This window comes from Amphibalanus amphitrite, unplaced genomic scaffold (assembly GCF_019059575.1).
Source record: "Amphibalanus amphitrite isolate SeventyFive unplaced genomic scaffold, NRLGWU_Aamphi_draft 000015F_arrow, whole genome shotgun sequence".
NCBI lineage: Eukaryota > Metazoa > Arthropoda > Thecostraca > Balanomorpha > Balanidae > Amphibalanus > Amphibalanus amphitrite.
The window spans coordinates 1,173,695-1,201,604 of NW_024881511.1; the positions used below are offsets into that span (position 1 = coordinate 1,173,695).

The 27,910-nt window shown below is 48.1% G+C and overlaps 1 protein-coding gene across 8 annotated transcripts; it reads left to right on the top strand.

The window, feature by feature from the left end:
- On the top strand, nucleotides 1–27,393 carry LOC122385843. 8 transcript variants are annotated; one of them, XR_006257289.1, is made up of 7 exons: nucleotides 19–121; nucleotides 5,231–5,408; nucleotides 5,904–6,161; nucleotides 18,063–18,182; nucleotides 25,048–25,191; nucleotides 25,526–25,727; nucleotides 26,297–27,393. XR_006257289.1 is itself a non-coding variant. In XM_043374448.1 (5 exons), exons 2-4 carry the CDS (start codon nucleotides 5,342–5,344, stop codon nucleotides 25,182–25,184), a joined length of 462 nt encoding a protein of 153 aa, XP_043230383.1. In that variant the 5' UTR covers nucleotides 19–121; nucleotides 5,231–5,341; the 3' UTR covers nucleotides 25,185–25,191; nucleotides 26,297–27,393. The 8 variants fall into 8 exon arrangements, 3 of the variants coding, with proteins under 3 accessions (XP_043230383.1, XP_043230367.1, XP_043230375.1); XR_006257292.1 differs by lacking the exon at nucleotides 25,526–25,727 and having other exon boundaries at nucleotides 1–121; XR_006257290.1 differs by lacking the exon at nucleotides 25,048–25,191.
- The last annotated feature ends 517 nt before the right edge of the window (nucleotides 27,394–27,910 follow it).

Sequence of the window (27,910 nt, forward strand, 5' to 3'; positions counted from 1 at the left end):
ACACACGACATGACGTCACCCGAAGACGTCATCAAAAAGTCCAGCTCTTAGGCGTGTCCGTTGATGATTGTACCGGCCGGTTTCAGTCTTTTCGTATTTGTGTTGGTGGTAGATTTGTAATGTAAGTAAAAGCCAGTATGTGTAGGATGCACGTTACATCATAGTTTGTTGTTGGATCTTTTGTTTTGCTTCCCACACGCGGGTACTTAGATAAGCTCGCGGTTAAATCGGTATGCATGTGTGCGCCATTTATGTCTTCATATTATCAATGGGTAAATGTAGGTGAACTTTGGTGAAGGTAAAAAGCATAATCCGAAGGTTAAGCTACACTTTGTGTGACCATCCAGGAAATGTTGTGCGTGTTTTGCAGCCCCATGATTGAGGGATTTCCTTGATATTGGTTTCTTATTCTGCATTTTCCAGAAACTTTGTGAACTATCTGATGCTGATTTAGGCCTAAAAATAATGAGTGCAATACAGATAAACAAACAGGTTTGCCTTTGAATATGTTAATTTAATATCTAAAGTAGGTACACCAGTGGCGGAACCAGGATTTTCACTGGGGAGGGGCTGCAGAGTGCAGGTCATAATTGGGCGCCACGCCCCGGATGGGCGCCATAGTCGCATCGTATTGGCGCTGAAATATTGGCGCCCAGTGGCCCTGACAAGAGGCGCCCAGGATCAGTATGTACAGTGACACCACACGATTGGAAATATCGGTGCGGAGCGTACTGAAACGACGTTATTCGACTGATTTTTGCATCCTAGTCCTAGTATGCGGCACTCCGATGAGTTGCGAATTGAAAATTGGCGCCACTGCGCCTTCGGCGCAGTGGCGCCAGCTTTCCTTGGGTGGGGGCTGCCAGCCCCCACAGCCCCCCTGGATCCGCCACTGAGGTACACTACTTAGTAGGTATTCATTACACTACTTACACTACACTTCATAAACTACTTACACTATGTACACTACTTCGTAGGTATTCATTCTGTCAATAAAATGCCAATATACTGTATTATGATTGCACAAGCATAGATAATAAATTTGATCATATATATTGAGATTGAGTTCCAACAAGCGTGCCTACAACTGTCTCACGTCACACAAGCACACAGATTCTACTAAAAGTTTGGAGCTATGAGCTTTATATCAGTATGGATAATCCAGAAATTCCTGACTATCAGACATTTTCTGTACTGAACACTGAATCCTTGAATCCCTTGACTGAATCTGCATGACGCCAGTGAAGCTGACTGTGTGTTTTTCCTATCAGCTGAAATTGAAATGCATTTCATGGGCGTAGGATCCTAGATAGTGTAGCCAGACCTTAACCTGACCTAACCTTACTTGCTGACCTACAATCTACATTCTACAAACCTACAACCTACGGTAAATGTCAAGTTTAAGTCCTAAGAAGATTTCATTGATAAATTTTTCATATTTTTACATTATTTGACATCCTGAATCCAAAAATGATACTCATATGTCTAGCAAATAAAAGAAAAAAAAAACAATCAAACCTGACCTAACCTTACCTACATACCTATAACCTACCAACCTACAACCTACAAACCTACCCTAACCTAACCTAACCTACAAACCTACCTACCTACAACCTAAAACCTACAAACCTACAACCTAACCTAACCTAAAACCTAAAATTTTTGCTGTTTCATATTCGTATCAACAGCGCCACAATTGTAGTTAGGACCTAAACTTGACATATACCCAACCTACCAACCTGAAACCTGCAAGCTACCCTAGCATGCCTATAACATGTTCAGTTTTCTTGACGTCATTGTGTGTCTATGGGTTTGTTCCCGTCGCTCCTCTAACCTCCTCCAAGCTCCTCTAACCTCCTCTCGTTTCAAAAAATCGTTCCCGTCGCTCCTCCAAGCTCCTCCAAGCTCATCTTGATTTCACATCTCACCACCACTATTTGCCTCCTCCCTCATCCCAAACGAAAGTTGGTTTTTTGGAGGAGGTTCTTGCGTAGACATATCTGGCGCACGTGATACAAATGTGAATTGTTTATAAATGAGATTTGAGGGAAGTGGAAATGATTTTAGTGATTGATGACGATTGGATATCTTTAAATAGTAATGTTCGATATTAATCTAAGGTTATTTTATTAGAAAGCGATTATTATCTCTTGAGTTATGATATTTATTCACTTTCGATGATAACACAAAAACAAATATTCTAAATAGCCAGACGTTTCGGCCTCAGGGTGCCTTCGTCAGTGACAATACCGAGATACTAATACATTAATAAATTAATCAATATAATCTTTTACACTTTCAAAATACACATGACCTGGACATTTTTCAACCATTCTGTCAACCATTCTGTCCAAAATGTCCAGGTCATGTGTATTTTGAAAGTGTAAAAGATTATATTGATTAATTTATTAATGTATTAGTATCTCGGTATTGTCACTGACGAAGGCACCCTGAGGCCGAAACGTCTGGCTATTTAGAATATTTGTTTTTGTGTTATCATCGAAAGTGAATAAATATCACAATGTCTGACACGATACACTCTTGAGTTATGTTTGCGCGCCATAAATCGCCGACCGTTACAGCCCGCAAACAGCTGATTTCTTCGCGAAAATGTTCCCGTGGCTCCTCTGAAACGGCTCTCCTCCAAGCTCATCCAACCTCATCCGAGATTTTTTGGGAGGAACGACGGGAACAGACCCTTTGGGTCTGTTCCCGTCGCTCCTAGATCCTGCTCCCGTCGCTCCTAGAACGACGGGAACAGACCCTTTGGGTCTGTTCCCGTCGCTCCTCCCAAAAAAATCTCGGATGAGGTTGGATGAGCTTGGAGGAGAGCCGTTTCAGAGGAGCCACGGGAACATTTTAGCGAGGAAATCAGCTGTTTGCGGGCTGTAACGGTCGGCGATTTATGGCGCGCAAACATAAATCAAGAGATAATAATCGCTTTCTAATAAAATAACCTTAGATTGATATCAAACATTACTATTTAAAGATATCCAATCGTCATCAATCACTAAAACCATTTCCACTTCCCTCAAATCTCATTTATAAACAATTCACATTTGTATTACGTGCGCCAAATATGTCTACGCAAGAGCCTCCTCCAAAAAACCAACTTTCGTTTGGGATGAGGGAGGAGGCAAATAGTGGTGGTGAGATGTGAAATCAAGATGAGCTTGGAGGAGCTTGGAGGAGCGACGGGAACGATTTTTTGAAACGAGAGGAGGTTAGAGGAGCTTGGAGGAGGTTAGAGGAGCGACGGGAACAAACCCCATGTTTCAATTGACTTGACGTCAATTTAAATGTAGAATGCTATTTCGTATATGCTTTTTTCCTCCTGAAAGTGTTCACACCATGACATCAGCAATCTCTCATGGCGCTACCTGGTATTTATCATCTTGATCTTGTGTAATTGTTGAGCATAACGTGTGATCAAGCTGAATATTAGGTTCATTTTGGTGTTTTTTTTTTTTAATTTAACCCGCGCCCTGCTGGGGGCGGGGGTGTTTGAACACCCCCCCTTGTGGTTTTTCGCGAACGTTTTTGGTACACCTTATCATACATCAATTCTACACATGTTGTAAAAATTTCAGACCAAGGTCATTCAAGGTCAGGTCACCAGGTCACTTGAAGTGACCTCGCCTCATAAAAAGTTTCAATGTCTGTCGTAGCTACACCGAGTGACCGATCGCTTTGAAACTTTCAGCGATTGCTAAGAGCAATAGCATGTACAAAATGTATATCTCAGAATTTTGATATCGATGACCTAAGGTCAGGTCAATTTTGCGACCTCCCCATTATAAGTCAATGGGAGAAAATTGAAATGCGCCTCTTTTGGACGAAAGACATTATAAACACTCCCAAACACTGAATTACAAGTGGTTTAGACACACTGAACATGAAAATGGTGTCCATGACCCCTGTTTATGCCCTGAGGTCATCTTAGGTCACGAATGGAATCTAACAGTTTTTCGCAAATAACTTTTGATAGAGGCATGCTAGAGCGATGAAAACGCCTTAGATGTGTTCGGCTCGACGATACGGATCGACTGATATGCAACATGACCCTTTCCGGTCAGGTCATGACCTTGACCTGAGGTCAAATTTTCAAGTTGACCTTTCAAGGTCAAGTTATAGTTCATTCGATGCGTCTTGACGAGAGGAACACGATGCCGGTAAAAGTCAGCTCGTACAAGGCTTGGGTCAAAAGTTATTGCAGAAAAACTGTTTCCGAAAAATCGGCTATTTTTGCAGTTTTTGCCCCCTGCAGGCAAAACCGTTGACGTTAGGTCAAATCTGAGAGAATTACTCAGAAAGGGCGTTAATAGGGCTATCGAATGCGCTTTTCCACGGCGCTGTAGCTCTATTGGTTCCCGAGTTATGCGTTAGCTTCTTGGAAATTTTCGACATTCGACCCGGAAATCGGCGAAATTTTGCCTTCAATGACCTCTGGTGACCTGACCTTTGACCTGACCAAAAAATTGACCGAAGTAATTTCCTCATTATTTTTGACGCTCTTTCGAACGCCGCCTTCCGCGTATCGCTACGTGGCCCAGGAGCCGAGTTAGAAGGGGGGGTGTTCAAACACCCCCCCCCCCCCCCAGCAGGGCGTGGAAATCCAGGACCCCCAGCCGGGCGCGGGTTAATGAATATTGTTTGTCAAAGAATAGATACCTTAATTACATTAAAGGGACCCTCCCACCTTAACATAATATTTGAGTTGAGATAGCCAAAATGGGGTCCCTGGCTCACAATTACCGGTTTCGGCACTCACAACATCGATAAATGCCTTAAATCGGAAATATTGAATTTCAAAATTGCAGCATTTTGATTCAGAGGGGCTAATGCTTAGGAATACCCCTCTGAATGTGTGACGTCAGCGCAGATATCTAACGATTTTTAAATGTTTGACTAAAACGTTTTGTAGCACGCGGTGGTATATGCTATTTGCGCGCAACATCTGCCGCAAACGCCGCACTTCTAAAATAAAGTCGCTAGAAACAGCGGAGATCCCAAAAAAGTAAACAAAAGTAAAAAGTCTAATATCTTGAAAACCGGTGAATATTTTTCGGTGAAATTTGGTAGATATTTGTTTTCGTTCTTTCTGAACCGAGCGACATCACTTTCATGCCAATTCATAAACTTTTTTGAAGGTGGGAGGGTCCCTTTAAGTTAGAAAAACTGTCATTATCCTAAGATGGCGTAAAAAGTCTTTGCTTCTTTTCCATTTCAGATCACTTATCACCGAAACAAAAAACTGCTGCATACCACTTACAAGTGTAATCAAGTCTGGTTGATAATCAGGTGTGAGGTGTACCTAGGTTACCGAGCAGAGGTCTGCACAATGGCCTGCGGAGGTGGACCAATGACCGAGAAGACTTGGCATGAGCATATGCTTCAGCAACAGAATGGTTTGTAATATTTTCCACATTCACGTAGGGTTCAAACATTCTAGTCAGATGGTGAAAATGCAGGCTGGACTAGATTCTCTTTCATCAATGCTTGATGATGACATTGTTTGAGCTCTTGTAAATATTATAAATGCAGCTTCAAAAATATTTGGTCATTTCGCCATAAACTATTTTGATATATATGGAATGTCTGTGTTTATTACATTGTCATTGATATTGGCTGATATTAGTTATGAAATTCTCTTCAGAGGTCGGGTTGGCACTTGGCTCATTTTTAGTTTTGACTGCCCCTGATCTGGGGAAAATTTGCCTGCAATATCTCTACATTCCAGTGTTTATAGTTTTTCTTATATCAACTTACAGGCGACATTATAACATTTTTGTTGGTGAAGTTTCAGCAATACACGCAAACCTCACATTGGTCGACCCCCCCCCCCCCCCCCCCCCCACTTACACGTACTGAGTCCCTTTCTGCCATTGTCTCTACGCTTACAGTTGCGGCCCACTCGTCTCCGTTCGCTGCGCCGGGTCACGTGTCGGCCGCCGGTCACTACGGCTACCAGCCGCCGGCTCAGATGGACCGGCACCCAGCCGACAAGGAGAACGCCGCCATGGACTTCGAGCACGGCATGTGGCCATCGGCGGCCGGCGGCCACGGCCCGCACATCACGCCCGCAGCCGGGTACCTTGGCGTGCGCAAGCGCGGCAGGGATGAGGTACTGTTCCAGGATTTCAAACGAAGACGGCTTACAGGTATGTGCATGGCGTCGCTCCTGTGTGATGGATGTGTTAATGGATGGGGGGGGGGGGGATAACCTGGTGATGGGAGGGTGGGCATGCTTCTGGGGAAGCAGGGCTGTGTTATGTGGATGAAGCGGATGACGTTTTTGGTCCTATTGCCAGATATTCAGTGTTTTTCTTTTGTTTTCTGATATGTTCTATAAGCGGAATATGTCAATAGGTGGAAAAGGCATCATTTGCTTTTGCTAGATCTACAGCAAATAGACTAAAACGTCATCCTCTTCCTCAACACTATTCGGATATGTTTCTACACTTTCATTGTTTCAGCCACTTGTTTTGACAACTGTGATTGAAGATGTTTTTCGTTTTCTATCATACAAATCAATAATCTTAATCAGTGGTGATTGTCTTTTCCCTACTGTAGGTCATAACAAATAGTTACATAGGCTTATCAAACCTACACCTTTGACGCTAGAATGGTCCATTTCATCTAAGGCAAGTGAAGTAAAGCATATTTGAGTGGTTACCTATTCATTGTCAGTTTCCGAGGACTTCGCACGTCGTTTATGCCAGACGAATTAAGATATTCCGGCTTCCTTAGGTCATAAGTGTTCGGACGCGCATCCACCGGCAAACACCTCGGTTCAGCTAATCAATATATTTACAATGATCGTACGGTACACGCCAGCGCAATCCGCAGTCACCCCCGATTATCCCATTGGACCTCTTGTCAGCTTTCCCTCCTCGCTGCCGCCCCGGAGCTCCGACCGCCGAGCGCACCGCTCAGCGTCTGACTGCTGCCGGCGATGCACCGCCTTATATAGGGGGGCTGGGCGCCCACCGACCAATCAGCGGCCGCCGCAGCCGCCGCGTCATCACCGGCAGAGCTGCAGGATTCGCGGCCGGCGCCCGCCGCCGACTGCCGGCCGGGCGGCCGTGTGTCGCTCCCCAACACACACCCCCCCTACACATAGGAGAGGTGCACGGCCGCTCACTCAGCCGCCCCGACGAATCTTGGCTTGCAGCGCGCAACTTCGCGCGCCGGACCATCGAGTCCCCGATGATCAGGTGGCTTTTCGGAGCGCTAAGGTGCGGCGGAGGTGTGGGCGCACCGCCCCCCACCGTGCCGGGCGCAGCCGGGAAGGGGTCGGACGCCGTGTCGACCGTCTGGTGCGCTCCCCACAGGTGCTCGAACGATGCGTCCTGGAAACCCTCCAGGATCTCGGACAGGAGGCTAGGAGTAGGATCCATACTGTGGACAAAAGGAATTGATAATCTCCCGACGGCATGCACATCACCCCAGGCAACTTCAAGGGAATCTTAACTAGGTCCCGTCCTGAGCCTGGCACTACCTTAACAAAACTAGAGCAACACTAGAACACCCGAGCGACATACACATATACATTCCCTCACAACGATCGAATTTGTACACGCTTTAGTGGCTGCAGTCCCCGCAGCTCACGAGCCCCCCGCCTGGTATTGGGCGAGAGGGCGGCTGAGCCGCCCGTACCGCGTTCGGTACGGCGCAGGCGGGCCAAGGGCGGTCGGGATCGGCTCGTGTCCCTCGCCGTGATCTGGGCGATGCCGAGCGCACCATACCGCGATCAGCGGCCTGCTGTCTCGCGGTGACCAGCCCGTCCGACCCAGGAAGAGCTCAGGGGGCTGCCCGGGACGCCCGCACCGCTGAGGACCCCCACCCCCGTTGTCGCCTTCGAACGGCTTCAGGTGGTCGTGGTGCCACACTTTGACCTTACCGGCGCTGTCCCGCACTCGGTAGGTGTCCCCTCTTCTTTCCTTACTCCCGTGGCCCTCTACCACCCACGGGCCCTTGTACCGTAGGCCGAGTTTCGGCTTCCCGCCGGCTGCCGCCCGGAAGTCGCGCACCCACACCTTGTCACCGGTGTGATACGCCTTTTGGCGTGCCCTACGGTCATACATCTCCGTGGCGTAATCCGTGGCTCTCACTGCGTTCTTCTTCGCCAGCTCCCGAGCTGCTCTCATGGCGGCCAGCCGGTCCTCCGCGTAACTTCGTACCGGTACCAGTCGTTGTGGAGGTCCGAACTCCGCGTCCAGGGGTGTGCGCGGCTCGAAGCCGTGGACCAGTGAGAAGGGCGTGTGTCCGGTGGTGTGGTGTACCGACGAGTTGTAGGCGAACGTGTACGCCTTGATGTCGACGTCCCAGTCTGACCCGTCCTTTTTGATGTATTTACTGACCATGTCCTTCAAGGTTCCGTTGAATTTTTCGACCATTCCGTCGCTTTGGGGTCTGTACGGGGTTGTTCGAGTCTTGTGGATCCCCAGTCTGTCGCACATGAGCTTGAACAGGCCTGCCTCGAACTGCGGACCCTGGTCCGAGTGCAGCTTCTCCGGCACGCCGAAGTCGTACACCCAGTCCAGTACGCCATCGAGGATCGTCTCGGTCTTCTGGTCGGGCATGGGATATACACGCACGTACTTAGAGAAATAGTCCATCACGACTAGTGCGTACCTGTTCCCCTTCGCCGACGTTGCCATCTCCGTGATGTCGACGGCTATGCGCTCGAAAGGATGTGTGGCCAGCTCAGTCTGCATCGGGGCTCTTGGCGACGGTGTGGGTTTGTTTCGCCTCTGGCAGAGGATGCACGTCTTGCAGTATTCCCTGATGTCCTTGTACATCCCGGGCCACACGAAGTTTCTTTTCACCCTGAGCGTGGTGCGTCGGTGGCCCATGTGTCCGCTCGTTGGTGGTTCGTGCGCCAGCTGCATCACCCGGGTGCGCAGAGAGGGGGGCACTGCCACCCTGAACCCGCTCGTCGTGTCGACGCCGACGAGACCGTCCACCATCCGAACATGGTGACCTCCTGATCCCAGGATCTGACCCCACTTCTCCAGCATAGGGATGTCGAAGGGTGTCTGCTGGCCGATACACCGTCGGGCATAGTTGAGTGGTGAGCTCTCCTCTTGCGCCCTCTGCATGGCGCTCCGCTGCTCCAGCGGGCTGGCATCACCAGCGTCGCCGTCAACACCCGTGTGGGCGAAGGCGCGTGCGTCCTCGCCCGTCACCAATATAATTTTACTGGCAGAATCAACCTCCACGTCGGCCTGGGCGGTCTGCGTGCCGGGCTCGCCTGCGCTACCGCTGCTGGGCCTCCCGCCCTCGCAGTGGCTCGCGCTTTCCGTTCCCTGCACCCTCGAGGTCATCACGTCCGTAACGCAGCCGCTGCTGGGCGACCCGCCCCCGCAACGACCCGTCCCGGGTCCTTGGAGCTCGACTGTGACCCTGTGCGAGGGCGTTGGGGTGCTTTGTAGCCGTCGGTTTGGTCCCGCTGACCGAAAGACGGCCCGCACGGTGCCAGTCAGGAGGGCCGCCGCCCGCGCGCAGACTTGTGCGCAGCGCCTCACCAAGCCAGTGCTCGCAGCCTTTGGCCGCTCGCGATGCCCAAGCTCATCGACCGGGGGTCGGCATGCGGGCGGAGCCTCGCTGCCCGCCGGCTCTGACCGTGTCATGCATACGACCGACGGTGTGGGTCCCGGGGGCTGGCGTGACATGGCGTCGGCGTTCCCGTGGGCGCAACCCGCGCGCACCTGAACTTCGAACTCGAACGAGCTCAACTCCACCGCCCACCGCCCACGTCGTCCTGTCCCATCACGCTCCACTGCTATGGACTTTGGGATATTGGCCAGGGGTCGATGGTCAGTGACCACAAGGAACGGCGCGCCGACCGTGTATTGCCGGAACCTCCGAATGGCGTGTACAACTGCCCACAGCTCCTTATCGTACGTCGGCCATCGTGTCTCGGCTTTCGAGAGCACTTTGCTGTCGTACGCGATGACCCGCTCATCGCCGTCGACCCGCTCGGTGAGCACCGCCCCCACGGAGGTGTTGCACGCGTCTGTGTAGAGTACGAACGTGCCCCGGAACGTGGGCAGCGCCAAGAGCGGTGGAGAGCTAAGAGCCTGCTTCAGTCGGCCGAAGGAGGTCCGCATCTCGTCAGTCCACTTCAGCTTGCCGGGGGCTTGAGAAGCCACCCGCAGCGGCCGGCTGACTTCTGTGTAGTGTTCGATGAACCGAGCGTAGTACCCACATAGCCCGAGAAAGCTGCACATCTCATCGCTTGTTGCGGGTTCTTTCCACGACAGCACCTTCTCGACGTTGCGTGGGTCTGGTTTCACCCCATCCTTGGAGACGCGGTGTCCGAGGAAAGTGACTTCTTTCCTGGCCAGGACACACTTCTTGGGTTTCAGTTTGAGTCCCGCTTCTCTGATCCGCTGGAACACGTCTCGAAGAGTGCTGAGATGGTCATCCTCGGACCGGTTGAACAGCACGATGTCATCCAGGTAGACCAGACAGGTGGTGGCGTCCATCCCAGCGAGGACCAGCTCCATCAGCCGCTGGAACGTTCCGCTGGCGTTCTTCAGTCCCATTGCCATCACTCGGAACTGGTGCAGGCCACTGCCGGTGCTGAATGCAGTTTTTTCACGGTCTTCGGGTGTGATGCCGACCTGCCAGTATCCGCTAGCGAGGTCCAAGGTGGAGAACTTTGAGGCGCCGGCCAAGCTGTCAAGTGTGCTGTCGATGCGTGGTAGGGGGTGAGCGAATCCCTTTGTGACCCCGTTTACGGCTCGCAGGTCCACGCAGAACCGGAACGTGCCGTCCTTCTTTCGGGCCAACACCACTGGAGACGACCACGGGCTCATACTTGGTTCGATGATCCCGTCACGAAGCATCTGTTCCTTCTGGCGCTCGATCTGGGCACGGACCGACACCGGGATTCGGCGAGGCGGCTGCCTGATCGGCCGAGCATCGCCTGTGTCGATCTGGTGTTCGACGAGGTGCGTGTGTCCGATGTCGCCGTCGTGACGGCTGAAGATGTCTTTGTACTCGGTGAGCAGCTTCTGTAGTCGCGTCTTGCCGGACGGGGAGAGGTCACACTCGCTGAGGTCTACATCGGGGTGCTCTCCCGCACTCCCACACTCGTCCGTGTCCGGCTCCCCATCCTCCGCGACCGCGTTGACCCGGGCCTCTTGTCCCTCACACAGCTCGAACTCCCCATCAGGGACAGGGGAGAACGCGAAGAACGTGCCCACGTCACTGCCCCTCAGCAGAGTTGCCTCTTCGAAGCCTGGATTGGTGAGTTGGACGGGCACGCAGCCACCTGCTGCGATCCTCACGACCTCACGCGGCATCAGCAGGTCCTCTCTCGTTAAGGTGCCGCTGGGTTCGATGACGCCCTCGCCTTCCAACAGTGGCACCGACCGCCCCGTTAGGCTCAACAGACGGGCGGAGACGCACATTGCTGACCTGGGAGGAACTACCACCGTCTGCGTGAGCATGACCCGTGCGCGCTGCGGCCTCACTTCTGTGTAGTACGGTAGGGGGAGCGTCAAGCTTCCGAGCCTGATGACTCCGTTCTCGTCGTCGATAACTGTTTTCTCGCGGCAGCAGAAGTCCCTTCCGAGCACCATATCATACAGCAGACCCCCAACAATCTCCACTTCCGGGCAGACGACTATCTTATCTCGTATCTCGAGCCCCAAATTACGCACCACTCCCAGCATCTGCAGCTCGTTACCTCCGGCCCCCTTTGCGAGCCGGGTGCTTGGTGAGGACTGGAGGTGCAAACTTCCCCTGATCGTGTCCCAGAAATCCCCCCTCATCATGGAAAAGTCGGCCCCGGTATCCACCAGAGCCCAAGCCTGGTGACCCGCGACCCGCACCTCTACGGCTGACGCCGTCAACCCCGCGCTGTGGGACTCTGATGGATTACGTACCGGTACTGGCCCCGTCGCACCGGTACTCACTCGTTTCCCTGTGGCTGACCCACCGCAGCTACGTGAGTGTCCCTATGCACGACCGCGGGTGTGGGAGGGCACCCTTGTCCCTGGCGTGCGGGCTGCCCCGCGGCGGGTGTACCGTAGGGGGCAGGTGGGTAACCCACCCTCCGCTGCCCTTCACGGTCGCACCCCGCTGCCTGTGTGTTTCCCCGCTGCCAGTGTCCCGTGTGTGTGGCGGGGCCCTCCATCGGCGGGATATCAGGCGTGCCTATGGCTGCAGTCGCGGGGGCAGGCGGGCACCCCGCCCATCGCTGTCCCCCACGGCTGCACCCGGGACAGAACGGCGCCCATCCGCCGGCCTCCTCAGGCGGACCACGGGGGCGTTCCGCCCACTCCAGGCCCGCCTGCTGGTAACCGGGTGGAAAGGGCCGCCCCGCCCGCTCGTTGGCCTGCGCCTGCCGCGCCGGACAGTTGCGGATCAGGTGGTCCGGGCTATTGCAATGGAAACAGCGTCGCCCCGGGCCCTGCCTGTTCGGGTTCGGTCGCCCTCGTTGGGGGTTCCTCGCCCCCGCCCCGTGCCCCGTTGTGTCAAGGCGCTGCAGGGCGCGCTGCAGGTCCCCTATGCCCCTCTCCAGCGCGTCTAGGCGATCTGTGCCCGGCGCGTCCCGGTCTCGGACTGCCAACGCCTCACCGCTCTCGTTGGGAGGGCGCATCGCTCGGAGTGCGTCCTGCTGTTGTTGGAATTTAGCGGCGACATCCATGGCCTCCATGAGGCTGGCCGGGTCCTTTGTCAGCACCCGCATCCGCAGCTGTTCGTCGCGGAGGCCGCACACGAAGCGGCTGACGATAGTCGCCTCCACGGACGGGTCACCGGCTGCCGCCCCCGGGTACGCCTCCCGGCTGGCCTGGCGCACCCTGTCCGCGAAGTCGCGAGTCGCCTCGCCGGGCTGCTGTCGGATGCTTGCCAGTTCAGCTTGTGCCTGCATTGCGTTCTTTGCCGTGCCAAAGCGGGCTTCCAATGCGGCTACTGTTTGTTGGAGATTTCCTTGGACATCCTCTGACAGCGAGGCGAAGTAATCCAGGGCGCCGCCCTGCAGAAGGCTGAGCAGGCCCTGCAGCCGTTTTTCTTCGGAAAACGCAGCCGTCTTTGCCCGGAATCGTCGGTACCATTGACCCCATGCCTGTTTGTTCTCCCCCGTGAAATTCTCAAAGTTAGTCAAAAGTAGGAATTCTCTCTCCATCTTACGTTGCTGTACTAAGGCCAATTAAAATAAATTAGATTGAAATTTACTTTAGGGGTGATGCAAGCCAATGAATGCGCGTCCGCTTGTTTCCGAACAGTCCTACCGACCGCGCCAGTTGTTCGGACGCGCATCCACCGGCAAACACCTCGGTTCAGCTAATCAATATATTTACAATGATCGTACGGTACACGCCAGCGCAATCCGCAGTCACCCCCGATTATCCCATTGGACCTCTTGTCAGCTTTCCCTCCTCGCTGCCGCCCCGGAGCTCCGACCGCCGAGCGCACCGCTCAGCGTCTGACTGCTGCCGGCGATGCACCGCCTTATATAGGGGGGCTGGGCGCCCACCGACCAATCAGCGGCCGCCGCAGCCGCCGCGTCATCACCGGCAGAGCTGCAGGATTCGCGGCCGGCGCCCGCCGCCGACTGCCGGCCGGGCGGCCGTGTGTCGCTCCCCAACATAAGCAATATTGGTGACAGATGACGGCGAAGAAGAGGACTTTGGTGCAACATGTGTCGTGTTTCTGACATGCGACTTTGTATCATTGATTTAATCCGAGAGTCGCTGGGTTTTTGGTCCAATAAGCTGTCGATTAGATCGCCAGGGGCGGGTGATTGAGAAGTTCAGTCCAACATCAGTGCAGCAATGGAAAAATCAAACTGTTTTGAAACAGTGCACTGTGTTCAGCGAAACATAAGCCAGGAAAGCTATGGTATTCTCCATTTCTCCTAGTTTGGTGGCTTTATCCTGCATAGCTGCTGATACAGTCCATCGATGTTTTGCCGACTGTTCTATTTTTAATATTTCATATTTGTCGAAGGCTGATGGTGTCGGGAAGGCGTTCTCCTATCATCAGTGCCTCCGCTTTACGGGGATGGCTGTAACTGGCGTCTTTTGCTGCATCGATTGTGTATCGGTGGGTACCGATACCCAATACCAATTTCTCTACCTGCTGCCGGCGAATTTTGAGCTCTCATATCATGGTTGCTTTGTCCGCTGGTGATCGGAGTCAATTGTTATCACTCGATGTTGGAGACACATGCCGAAGTCTAGCGTCGCCATGGTGTGTCGAAATGGCGTTCACTGTTTACAGTGGCTTACGGTACATTGTGGTGCAAACGTTCTACCATCAGTTTTCAAGCCTTGACGTCCAGGAATGTGAGAATCCAGACTCTCATTCCAATCAGAACTGGATGGCAGGTTCAAGGCTGTTCGTATGAGCCAGTGTTGGCATGGTTGTACCCGGCTCATGAAACTCATCCGGTTTTTGAATGTGTCGTCTACACACCACATTCATTGGTTGTTTCAGTGGTACATATTACATATGCCAAGCCATGTCTCCCTTCCTCTCCATAAGTATCTGTCTCCCTCTCTTTCCCTCTTGAATTTATATTTGTGGAAGATACTGATGCTGATCATCGGCGGCGATACTGAACTCTTTTTCATGCCCCGCCCTTTTGCTGTTAGGTATTGCGAAGCTGGAAGTCCGTAAAATGTTTGCAGAATGTCATCGGCTTCATGACATGTTCGATTGATAATACCGCTTCTACTAGTCTACCATCCCTCCAGTTGGACCACATTTCTCATCTTAGGTCTGCCTTCCGGTTATCACCAGGTGACGTGCTAAGTATCGATCGGTCCAAACGACGTGCGAAGTCCGGAAAATTGACGTCAATGAGAATCACATTGGCCGTCACAAAATCTTTGTTGACTTCCTGCGTTCTTCCAAGGGTGGTGGTTTCCTTTGTTCCGCTTCGGGGTGGGTGGGTGAATAGTCACATCTTCGATGCTTGGCCTTCGGTCATTTAACGGATTTCGATGGCGCTCGAAAATTTATTTTTGTTACAAAAGTTTTGGGTCATTTACTGTTATGCTCAGCCCAAAGGATAACTTCGGCGAGTTGGACGAAGCTTGCCTGGCTTTGATGGGTTCGCTAAATTTTGGTATCCGAATGCTCCTGGTAAATGGAAATCGACCGTTTGGATAGTTGCGGTCTAGGCTGCGTAACGATCTTGGCTTAGCTGGTCCTGTCAGTTCGGCTATTAAATATTCGAGCTAAATTTACAAGGAAAGGGTCTTGCATGTCGTAAAAAGGCTGAATAAGAAACGTGTGATCATTTCCTTTTAGTTGATGCGTAAATGCAGGGTCAGAATTTGCCGGAGGTCATCAGCCTGATATTTTTAATGGGGTAACTGTTCAAAAACAGCATATTACCTTTATGACGTCGCTCCACCGCAAAAGCGTGGCGTGAAAGAAACCTGAATATTAATCTTGTATTTCCCCACTTGGGGGTTCTGTCTCTTGACCAGTGCGTGGCGCAGAGTTTGAGACAAGTATGAAGTGGGCATATTGTTTCGTTAAAAATTGGGTTAGAGCTTTTCTTTTTTTTGCGTCTGGGATTCCAAAGACCAAAAGCAACGGACCTTATCATGGATCTAATGTAAATTATTGCTTTTTGAATTATTTTATGTTTAGTTTGTCATTTTAAGAACATCGGTTAGCATTGAATTTCGCTAATCTTTCCTCCGGTTGACCCTGCAAAGTATGCGCGGAATTGGTTGAAATACGTATCCGTTTGCTGTGTAAAATCGATATCACCCTGGGAGGTTAATACATGAATTCAGATGAGATGTTTTCGTTCTATTTGTTGCTTAAACTCGCTTTAACTTAGCATGTAGTTAGGCACCCACAAGGCAATGCATTCCCATATGTTACGGTTAGGGTGCTACTGCACGTGCGCACTTTTCCAGATCTCGGGAACGGCTGTGACGATTGCGCGCAAATTTGGTATGCGGTTAGAGACCGGTTGGTAGGGTGCCGTGCAAAAGTCACTTTTGGACCCAGTTTGCACGTGTGCACGTTGAGGGTGCCACTTCCAGATCTCTGGAATGACTGGGCCAATTGCCTCCAAATTTGGCACACCTCTAGTGACAAGTTCGTTAGGGTGCAGTGCACAAGCCAGTTGGAAACACCTTCTCGCCCTTTCTTGCAGGGCTCTCTCGCTCGCTCGTTCTTCGTCCAAAAGGCGTTTTGCTGGTCATAAACATGTCACGGCTATACACAATGATGAAGGCTTGACATTTAATTTTTTTAATGGTAAAACGTAAAAACTAAAAACATATTCGACCTAGAGGAACCGGAGAAAGATCAGCGAATTTATATAGAGGGGTGGAATCAGTTCGTTTTAGTATAACGTTGCGCTGTGTTTTCCCAATGGCCAGGTCTTTTTAATGATAACGTTTCTCTCCACGGGGCACCAGCTTTTGGGCATTACTGTGTTCTATTATTCATGCATGCTACAACCTTTAGCATCCTTTGTTAGTCTTGAGGTTATACAAGATGCTAAGACAATCACCATTGGTCATGAATTACATTTTAATTCCAAGGATTTTCCTTGTTACAGTTGTCGAATCAAGTGGCAGTATTATCATGTGTATGCTATTAATCTTGTTTGTTAAGCATAGCTGATCTTGGCGCTGATTTTGGCTCCTTTTCATCCTTTTCGTCCTTGAACAGGCTGTCAAAGCAGCCTTTCTTCCGTTCACTCAATCGGAAGGTTATTGTTGGTGTGGAGCAACGCGCGTATCAACGCGATTTGACATGCTGTCAACCAGTTCAAAAATAAATAAATCTTACTTTCTCGTCGCTAGGCGCAATGCGTTCTTTTTTCTGTTCTAAAAGACGCATTTTCATGAAGACCGGTGTCGCGTGCTCCTTACACCATCGGCGTTACGTGGCAATGCTCACGTAAGTAATTTGTCGTTGGAAAACGGTTATCTCATGTAGGTATTGGTTCTAACTTTGTTTTAATTCTGGAAGTGTTTTACGTTACGTTATCGAGACAGCTAACAAATACAGACAAGGATACAGTGTGTATTCGGTATGTTGTATCATGCTAGAAAAAATGCATGCGATTTTTTCTCGGCGCGCCAGTTGTTAGAAAAAAAATGTAGAGATCAAGTACTTCCTGCGTAGGACAGGAACCATTTGGTACTTGCTTAATTTTGCGTATTCGCATTATCATAACATCAACAACGTGATTGCGTGGTGCGTGGTTTTAACATCGTATGGATTGTTTTACGTTGATATATCTGATAGTTCTAAATTACGCTAGGTGTCTTTTGCACCGAAAAGTTCATTATCTGTCAAATGTATCGTCCCTGCAACTCATCGTTAATCTAACGCTTCGTTTTTCCATCCATGTAGTTACAAGTGAGTCGATATGTGTCAAGCGGCGGGCGCCCTTACACGTTCTTATGAGAGAAAAAATCACCGATTGATGAAATTAAATGTTAATTTATTAAATTTGTTTTACTTGAAATTGATGTATTTTAACCTGTAAGGGACGTTATTGAGTACGGTTCGATTCGCTAAAATAGTGCGAAAAAGGATTCTCGCTTTGCGTGACACAGTGTTTATTAGAAGAACTTGAGAGTCTTTGAATATGCAGATCTGTATACAAATCCATTCAAATCAAAGCGCACCATTCGATATTGTTGCTGTGTCGATGACATCTGAGGTCCGGGCGCCCTGAAATCACAAATCATTATCATTCGTATTTTTTGGTGTTGATAGGCTATGTGGTATACGAAGTAGACGATATGGCTTGGGGGAAGTTTTTTTATTGATGTCAAGGAAAAGGTCCGTTTCCCCATTATCATATCCCCATATCATATCCACTGAATCTTCCCAGCCCATCGCATGCAACCAGCATCAGCTATGTTTAACTCATTGATCTTATCACTCTAGCTCAAACTCGAATATAGACTGCAATCTATTTGCTAGCTTCTGATTGTGTTGTCGGCCGCGTATGTACTGTTCCACCATGTTGCGTCGTGCTGTACACTGTCTGGCCCGGGCCTGGCTGGGCCGGGCAGACAGTTAATCCCATGCCTACCTGTACGCTGCAATAGGTGTTGTATAAGGTCAGCGCGCGCGCCAAGTTCGGCTGGATCGTCCGAGGTCAATGACCTGACCTGACCTGAGCTTACCGCGCCGAGGTCACACCAGCCGCCCGGTTCGGCGGGCAGTAGGTACAGTGGCGGCCACACCTTCGGTTGTTTCTGTTGCTCAATGGTTACGCGTAAGTCGCACCCGGCGCTCGCACGCTGGGCTCATGTATGCCCTCGAGGCATCTGCGTTGTGCTCGTCTGTAACATAGTTTGGGAATATGCTCAGTATGCCCATATTGGCTAGACTTGGGGAATAATGCCAGTTTGTTGTAAGAGGCCTCTCTTCTGTTTTCTCCGTAGATACCCACCCTGCGTAAAGATAAGCTCCTTATAAATTTGGCATTCGGTTGCTTCACGAAATTGAAAGGTCAGACCGTAAATTGCTAGGCAGATATGCAATGCATTGGCATCAATGATCAGGCATGTACTTCCTATAGTATCGGCATTTGCCATCAGTCGTCACGCCCAGCTTTTGAAGCGTAATTGCTGGCATGAACGCAAAACTGCGTGATGGGTAGGTCAGGATATGTACTTGGGTAGTACTGTCGTGCGTCATGAGCGATATTGCGCAAGCATGTAATGTGCCGGAATGTCTGTTCGCGCGCTTCTTCTAGCGTCGACGTCATTTGTTTTGTAAGATGTATTACGGACACAGCTGTCGGTAAAATCGCACTCGCTCTCGTAAACAGAATTGTTCTGATAGGTCTCTGCCTTGGCCCAAACATCGGGCAATGCATTGTTCGTTATTGCGCTGTGTACATAGTATGTGTAGAACTGCGCTCCATCTTGAGAACTTCACGTTTCAAGGCGCCTCACTGCAATGTTCCAAGATCGGACACGTCGACCGAATCCGAAGTGTGATTGTTGATTGGACAATATGAGGAAAGAAATGCCGCTGAATGCCCTCAAAGGTCAAAGTTTTAAGTTAACTGTTCAGCCGAATTGGTCATCCGTTACTATACATATGTGCCCAAAAGACTGTGGTTGAAGAGATCCGATGAGGGGCTTGAAGCTTATTTTGGAAAAAAATCATGTCAATGCGATAACTGCAGTCATCAATAGGCTGGTGCATTATCAAGTCCACCCTAGATCGGCTTCCTGATTGTTTGCACATTAGTGAAACAATTTCTGCGTTCACTCAGAACACGTGAAAATAGCGAAGCGCAAGAAAAGTGGCTAAAAGCATTCCTAGCCCGAATGATTATTGCCAAACATGATTGCAAATCATTCCAATCAAGAAAGGGAAGAATGAAGACAAATGATGCGTGCTTGACGACGAGAGTGACATGTCGATGGGTCTGAAGCACTCGGCAGTGTTTTGAAGAAGGTATCGTTTGATATGAAAGAAGCCCATTTACGGAACTCGGTGGAATTCCAAATTAAAACGAACTGCACTGAAACGAAATAACCACTTGCTTCTGGCCTTGCAAGTACATAAGCCCAGTTGATCATTCTGCCGGAGAACCCATCAATAGATCGCAAGTGCGGCCAGCACCACTTTTGCCCTCAATGACGTCATAGTTTCTGCGGGTTCAAGCTCAAAATTTCATCGCCAGTTCCGTCATTGTGTTTTGTGAGCATCGTGTATTGCCTTTGTGTGCGTTATTTACGGCAGGTCGAGAATAGTTGCGGCATATTGTACCTCTTATTATCACCCACTAACGAAGCAAATACTACAGAAGTCGTCAAAAAGTTACCAAAAATTTCTGATAAATCGTCACGTTTGACCTTTGATCTGACTTAAGTGCTCAGTAGGTGTTTTAAGCAATACATACCTATAATCTTCTTTGATAGAAAATTGTACATCAAATTGATTTAGCTACCCAATCGCTTTTTATTTAAAAGGAACTATTGTCTGTTTGAAACGGTTGTTGGTTATGTGATTACATGTTCGTTTTTACACATTGCACAAGACGAACAATTTGGCAATTTGTTCTTTGCATAAACTTATGATCGAAATCTGATCAAATTAAAAATTATCGATGTCAAAAAGGTTAGCATAGCTTTTATCTGGTAGTGTATGTTACCCAAATACTTTTTTTTGACTATGTCTATAGAGTTTTCAGACTTTTGCAGATGCTGTTTAGAACTATTCTCTCAAACTTCGAAACCAAAGGCTAATACACACCCATATAGCGTCGTGCGTGTTTCAGCTGAAACATCTTGTTGGTTGTGTGGTTCCTTGGATGCTTTTCATGCCGTTATTTGATACAAAATAGAGAAACGTTTTTGGGCTGCATGAAAGACATTTGGTTTTTAGACTGAGTCAAGATTACAATAGCAAAATTCTGAAATATTTTACGTCTGCTGGGAGCTGGTATAGGCAAAATCTCGGGACATTACATTGGTAATGATGCGGAATATGTGTAACTGTTATATACGTAACTTGCATTTGCAGCGAACTTCCAATGCCGCAGCTATTCTTGAACATATATAAATTTGTCGATTTGGGATGAACCGTATCGTGCAGTGCAGATTTGAAGGCGTGTTGGTCTTGTAATAGTTACTTTCTCGTTTAAGAGTTTTTCTTGTTATTCATGTCAAGAATGCTGCACATGTTAAATGTTATATAGATAGATGTTGCTGTTCACTCATTTTTCTAGCTCAGTTATTCTCTTTTCATTCCATTACATGTGCCGCATTCTTGCTCACGTGACTCGTATGTCCTAACCACGACATTTCCAGGTTTGCAATGGTCGGTACCCTCTCAGACCATTGTCGGCTCTCAGGCAGATAATGAGATGTCGATGAAACAATCGTCAGCAAAGTAGCGACTGTTTGCATCACTTTGGTTCAGCACTCTCCATGTGAGAGATTTGCAGATGGCCTTGCAGATTCTTCCTAATTAGCTGACTTCTACGAATTTGAAAAAAATGTCCCGTTCTGGTTATCCTGTCTCGTTGTTTCAAGCTATCAAAATTTATAAGATTTATTTAGTAAAAAAGACGATATGTTCCTTTAAATTTCATGCCTATGGTATTTATACTGGGCGTTATGTATTCAAGTCTCAAGTGGACCATTTTTCGGAATAACAGGCTTTGCAAGTTCGCTGTGTGACCTTTCCACCAATAATCTTTACTGTGCTTGTCCCTTGCTATTTTTCTTTGACTTTTTCATGATTTTCCTTTCTATTTAATTATGAAACAAAAGTAAATTTTAGCCTAACGTTGGTTTCATCGGTCAAACGCATTATATGCATCTTCTCCCCTAAACGGGTACTTTTACCTATTGCACTGATCACTAAGACAATCGGCTGCATTAAGTGAAATTCCATAACATTATTAATGTTAAGAAACGAACTTTTTTTAGGGACATTGCCACTTTTTTAACAAAATTTGATGTTTTACAGAGTATACCTTCTTGTAAAAGAAAGGAATCTATGTACATATATGCTCAGATATATCAGTGAACTAAGTTACTTTTGTACGCAATATTTTTTTCGGGATACCGTCGCTCTATCGCCCATTTCAAATTTTCAGGCAGTCAAAACCTCAAATGAAAGGTTGAACAGTATGAACTTTAGGACTTGGATGACATTCCATTCAAGCTATTTCGGTTTATTGACCAGGAAATGAGTTGACGCCTTTGAACAAAAGATATGTCTATAGCAGCCTATGTTAGAGTGACGCACGGAATTACGTTTTCAAATGTGAATTGAATGGTCTAAATTCTCCCTTCATTGTTACCTGCAGGCTTCTCAAAACAACCATTTTGCAAGAGCCATTCTAAAATGTTCAATTACAGCTTCGGTATGTTCCGAATGTGTCGCTGCTTTGCTTACGTTATGTTTCACGGACGTAGGGTACCGACAAACTTCGCCTTGATGTTGTGCTCTGACATGTTTTACAGGTCTTTTGCTCTAGCCTTGCAACGATGAATGAATATCAAAATGCAATAGAAGATATTTGTATTCAATTTGAATAATCTCTCGGAAAAGAGCGTTATTTTAATTGTCCCAAGTATGTCGAACAATGGAGATCGAATCAATAGAAACCTCATTTTCAATATTTTAGATTGTTCATTACCCCAGCAACACGATTCAAAACGAAAAGAGGTAATATTTAGGATGCTATTATTAGTCTCATGTTATAGTTATGATGTTATGACAAATTTCCGTTATGTGGGATTTCAAATGGAGAAAATGCAATAAATAAAGTCTGCATTATTCTCATGTCTCTTAAACTCAAGACTAGTTTTATGTTGACTATATTCGCCATCTATCATTTACGTTGACTTTAACAGTATTGTGTAACTATGTGGCGAAGTTGCTAAGCGGTTTTTATTTTCATTTCTGTAAAAAAGCATTGCTTTTTTAAGATTTGCATTAGCCTACCCCATAGATTTCTGTATTGCAAATATAGAATACTCTATATGGAGCAGCCTGTCCCTGAAACAGTCTATGCCTGCGCTCACAGCAAACAATTTTAAAATTCCAGTATTATTTTACATTATCGCTTCCCTTGGCGATGGCCTTTGCTTCCCTAGTTTCTCTAGTCTTTTGGTATTTTGCACGAAGTTAATGCGAAAAGGTCTGGTTATGGTGCTCTTTTCCGAGAGTTGAATGTCATGGTCACACGGCTTCAAATGATGCATTTTGATATTCTTCATTACATTAACTGTAGTTGAAAGTGTCTTTTCTTCTTGGTGTTATGTCTGAATCTTGTTAAGGTTTTAACAGTAACGCATTCTTGTAGTTTTCTATCACACCGTCTTTCGATCATGTTGAGGGGAGCATATGTCAATCTATGTAATCTCGAGGAGCCGCGCAATAGTTGCGTAGGTTGTTCAATTTCGAAAGCTGTAAAACACATGAATGACAAAACAGCTTTAGCTCGTAATGGCCTCCGTCATTTAAATGGCGGTGGTGAATCCTGTTACGCAGTGAACTCATTAACATTAATTGTGAAGTACCTAATGCTTACCAAATTGAAGGTGCTAAATTGGTTATTTGCCATTAGTCTTTTTCCCTTTTATGTTGCATAATTAAATTAAGTAAATAACATGCCACCCTTAATTGGTTGGCGACATATACAACATTTCGGAGAGATCTTCTATTTTTATTGATAATCAACTTCCTCTAAATTTGCTTATTTTCTTATTGCCTTTTGGCCTCTTTGTCACAGAAATTTGGCATTAATAGTTATGCATTACTTCTAGACCGGGGGTTAGCTCTTATTCCTTAATTATAAGTTATAGTAATGTATTTGGTTTGCGTTGTCATCATATTCAGAGCAATTGCCTCACTAGCATTTACTTTAAATATTATTATTCATTCAACTCTGTGTGTAATACGTTATATTGGAATAGTCTATTGTATCATACTTGTCTCGTGTAGGGATGCCATCTGTACATTTCCTCAGGTCTTTTGGCGTGTAATGGTACTGCAATAGCTGGCGAACATTACGAGCTGAGGTAGCCTGAAACGCTCAAAGACCTTGCACCAATGTTTATTTTAAGTCAGTCGCTAGGTGCCCAAGACCGGCCGCTGTTTCGTTAGATAATAGACAACCTTTTGGCGTAGACGGTCAGATGGCGTAGACGGCCAAAACCAGTTTTCCCACTTTTTTTCTTTTTTACACAAGGTGATGGGCATTTTGATGGACATTTAGTTTTTACTATTTCCTATGTCACGTAGCTACTTAGAAACGAAAAACGGATTTTCTATGGTCGCTTAACTGTCAAATATCTTTCGTGTGCTGCAAACGAATTGGGCTCCAATCCCTCACTAAAGGTCAATTTAAGAAATTTTCGAAATTACTCGATGAGGAGCATGTAGTGGAAATTATGTTCACAAAAGAAGGAACGAAAGTTCCCAATCATCTGCTTATCAGGACACGGAAAAGGCTGGTGTTTTATTTTGGAAACTGGATAAATGAGGACCAATTCACACCTCGTCAGCAATGATATCATTATACACTTGTGGTGCTGTAGTGCTTTGAGATGTTTCAGGTCTACCTCCAGCGCAAGTGCTGTGTAATTTTAGCGCTCAATCGTTCAGGCAGATGTGATCAATTGTCAGATGGCATCGCTCCACACTGTTATCACTGTTTTCTTCACATTAGAATAGATATCCTGGTGTTGGGAGTGTGCTGCTTATATCAAACGCCCATTATGTCTTTTTTTGTCGTTAACTTTATATGCGTTTTAGACTTTATGAAGAAAAGATGATAATAATCTGGAACATTGCCCGTAACCATCATTAGCCACCCTTGTTTTTGATTGGATATAAAGAAAGTTGCCCAAAATTTATTAAGGGAATCCAAATGTGTGCGTCTCATTCGCGTGCATTGCTGTTACTTTTTTATCGAAAACTGAATGTGAAACTGAATAATGAAGTCGTAGAAAACTTGTTTCATTCAAGGAGGTGAAGCCAGGCTAGATTTGGCTTTGTTCTTATTCCAGTCTGAACTTTATGGTAGGTACTGCAGGATGGGTCATCATCGATGATCCAAGTCCCTCAGTGGCGATACCGTTCAGTTTGAGCGCGACTGAAACCGTGTTGGCGCTCACTATTTTCTTTTGACGAAGTTTGACTGCTGACGACGGTATTTGCCAGGATAATGTTGCAGTGTTCATTAATAAGCAGCCTAAGCATTATAATGGACTGTCAGGATCTCCATGTGTCATGTAATGGACTGTCAGGATATTTTCCATCGTTGTCAGGAAAATGTCAGCGAAATTGTCGCAAAATAAAAATATCACCACTGCCTTGGTACATGCTAGCTCCTGCCTGTTTTGTTATACCTAATATCTATATGTTTTCTATAACTAAAGACATTCTTCAATGTTCCGCTCAGAAAATCATGGAATTCGTATTGTAAACGACTAACGGCAGTAGATCGTTGAGCCGATGGAGCTCACGGGCGTTTGTTGATGGACCAGCACACTCCCAGTCACCAGCCGCCTTCTGTCACGACACCTCCGGTGACCGGTGACCCGTCCGCAGAGCCGCTGTCAGCGGCCGGGGTGTCCGAGCAGCCGGCGCCGCCCGCTCCGGTCAACCCCGACCCGGCTCCCATCGGGCACGGGGGCTGGCGGGCCGCCGGCTCTGCCACTCGCTGTCTGATGCGCCACATGATATGACTAGGAGGTGAGACCTCGCAAAAATATACACAGCGCAAATATCTACCTCGTGTATCCTGCCTGAGCTTGTTTGGCTCTGTAAAGGTCAAGTGAATAACATTGGAATGAAAGATTCTAAGGAAGAGCTACGTCGATCTTCAAGAATTGGTGGCGAATTGAGGCGCTCCTGCGCATATCAAGTGGGGCATCGATATAGTGATCAACAGGCCGGCGCTACGCTCCCCTCCTCTTTCCTTGTCCGTCATCTGACTCGTATGACTATCCTGTTCCTGTGCTCTCCATCCTTGTGTGATACGATTAGCCTCTGGCTTCTCGTCACTGAAGAGCGAGGCCCGTTTCAGAAATTGACACCAATGCGAAGCCGGCTTCTCGGGACGCGATGGAGACCGAATGTGATCCGGAGATGCCGGTGAAGCCAGTTGCCCAGGCGTCGATAGCGACGTCTGCCGTGTCCGACCTGGAGCTCCGCTGTCGGCTACTGCGCGCACTGCACGGCGCCGAGCCTTACCACTGGGCGGGCAGTGCCGAGTGAACACTAGCATCGTGAGTTTGCGTGCAGTCTGCGAGTCTGGAACGCTTTCCTCAAAGCTGATAGCTTTTTGCCATCAATGGCCTCCATTTGTCTATTGTCTCCACTTCCTTCGAAAAACCAGCATTGGTGGGGCGATAAAGCTTTAATTGGCTTTATTGCCACTCCTCGCTGTTGAAGACATAGGTGTTCACCTTTCTAGTGAAGAGCAGTGGTTTTTATCCGCACGTGGTGGGTGCATTTTCTCCCCCAATCCTATACCCAGTAGCCTGGCCTGTCGATTGAAAGCATGTGGGGCGATATCTCTTGGAGAACGATGCACGACTTTGGCAGTACATGACTCCGATGAGTGGATCCATTTTTTTCAGCTAGACGGGTTGTAACTTGCCTTGTTGTCCCTTGCAACTTGTCTAATGTCTATCATTAATGGCGCGTCAGACAGTGAAGCGGAATTATTACCACCTAATACTAACACGCCCGTCACCGGTCGCCGGGAAGTGTTCGTGTCTCCTAACTTACACTTTCTAGTCTGTGCACACCTACTCTAGCATGTAGACAGCGCTGACTCAGTGCCGGTTCACAGAATCTCCTGCTCCCGCCGAGACGCCGCGCTTCGTTCCTGCGCCGGCGATCGGCTCCACCTCGGCCGACGAGATGCGTTCAGCGGTGGCCGCCTCGGCATACTACGACCGGCTGTATGTCGACTCCCACGTGGACATGCTGATGGATGACCACGGCTGCTAAGAACCGAGGGTTATGAGAGAACCACGCGCCGCATTGAGCGGTGCTGCTGCAGACGGGGCACCAAGGCCTGGTTGTGGGACGAGTAAGGCTTGTGGTGGCTCGCACCCCTGACCGGACGTGAGAGACTCTCTTCGCCGTTCTGATGTGAAGCACCAAGTGCCCAGACAGCTTCACTGCCTTTACCGGTGATACATTTCATCTGTCTGCGTCATTGTTTCTAAACAAATGTGGGCGTGTGTTCTGTGTAGGTACTTTGCTTGAGGGATCAGTTGCTTGTGCCAAGAGCTGGGAGCACCAGCAATGCTTGAAAAAGATCATTACCTTCATGTTGTTGTTTCTCTATACCACTGTGTCATAACTCTTGTTCTGTGCGTATGCTTGGATGTGCATAATAAGGAGTCTCACAATCGGTACTATCTCTGTTGCGGATTTTCCATTTGCATCATCTCTTCTGATCTCGTTCGTCCTCACCCCGCTGGCTTGATGAGTGGAATCGTTTCAACAAGGTATCGACTACTACTTTGTTTTGGGCGCGAAGAGGAGCGTCTTGACTTAATGCTAAGTTTTAACTTTAGAGTGGGGATAGGCATATAAGCTTCACTGGGTTCTTCAGAACACAAGCATTTCGTGTTATGCTTTTGTAGCGCTTGTAGTGATGCTAGTTACACTGTACTTGTGTTATGTTCGTAGGGTCTTTGTGTCCTAACCGAGTTGGCTGTACATTTTAGCTGTAAGTTCGCTACCATGCGTTCACGTTCAGTTTCAGAAGAGTTGTGATAGTTCGGTCAAAGAAGTAAACGCGACTGTTTCTGAGAAACATCTCTTCCACCTGACCTTTGTGTGCTGTTGGCCGGTCATGGATGTTCAGCCGGGAACATCGTTGTAATTGTGGACTTTTATAGATCCATTGAAATACATATGAAAACACCAGCCTTGGTAGCGAGTGTTTGTAGGAGGCGAGGTCCTCTGGATCTGAAAATCTCTTTTCCGATACAAGGCATTTAGTGCGTAGCAAATTGACAACCGGCGTCGATTCTTACCGTCGAAGTTGGAGTTAGACCCGATCCGTACGTCATTTATACGTTCTCAGTTTCCTTTTGCAGCTCAGAATCTAACCTCGCCTCACCACTCACCGGCCCGGCGCTCACCAGCGACGGTCCTGACCTCTACTGTACCAAATACCGTACCTCCGCCGCAGAGGCATACCCGGCTTCTCTGCCAGCGGCACGCCTGCCATCTGTACTGGGCTGAGTGAACACTGCTCAGTTCTAGCATCTACACTGATGTGATGTTGATTCATTGTGCATCAGCACCATCGCTCAAACTCATGATATATGAATATCATCGTCTCCTGTCGCAAATTTAGGCTTGTGCTCTATCAGGCCTACAGCCTTTGTGCTGACTGCTGAGGCAGTACGCTCGCGCTAGCATGCTAAATACAACTATTCACAAC

Coding starts and splice junctions, on each gene's coding strand:
- LOC122385843 (XM_043374432.1), top strand. CDS start 5,342: ATGGCCTGCGGAGGTGGACCAATGACCGAGAAGACTTGGCATGAGCAT. Junction 5,409..5,903: donor TATGCTTCAGCAACAGAATG/GTTTGTAATATT, acceptor CTACGCTTACAG/TTGCGGCCCACTCGTCTCCG. Junction 6,162..25,525: donor CAAACGAAGACGGCTTACAG/GTATGTGCATGG, acceptor GGCCCGTTTCAG/AAATTGACACCAATGCGAAG.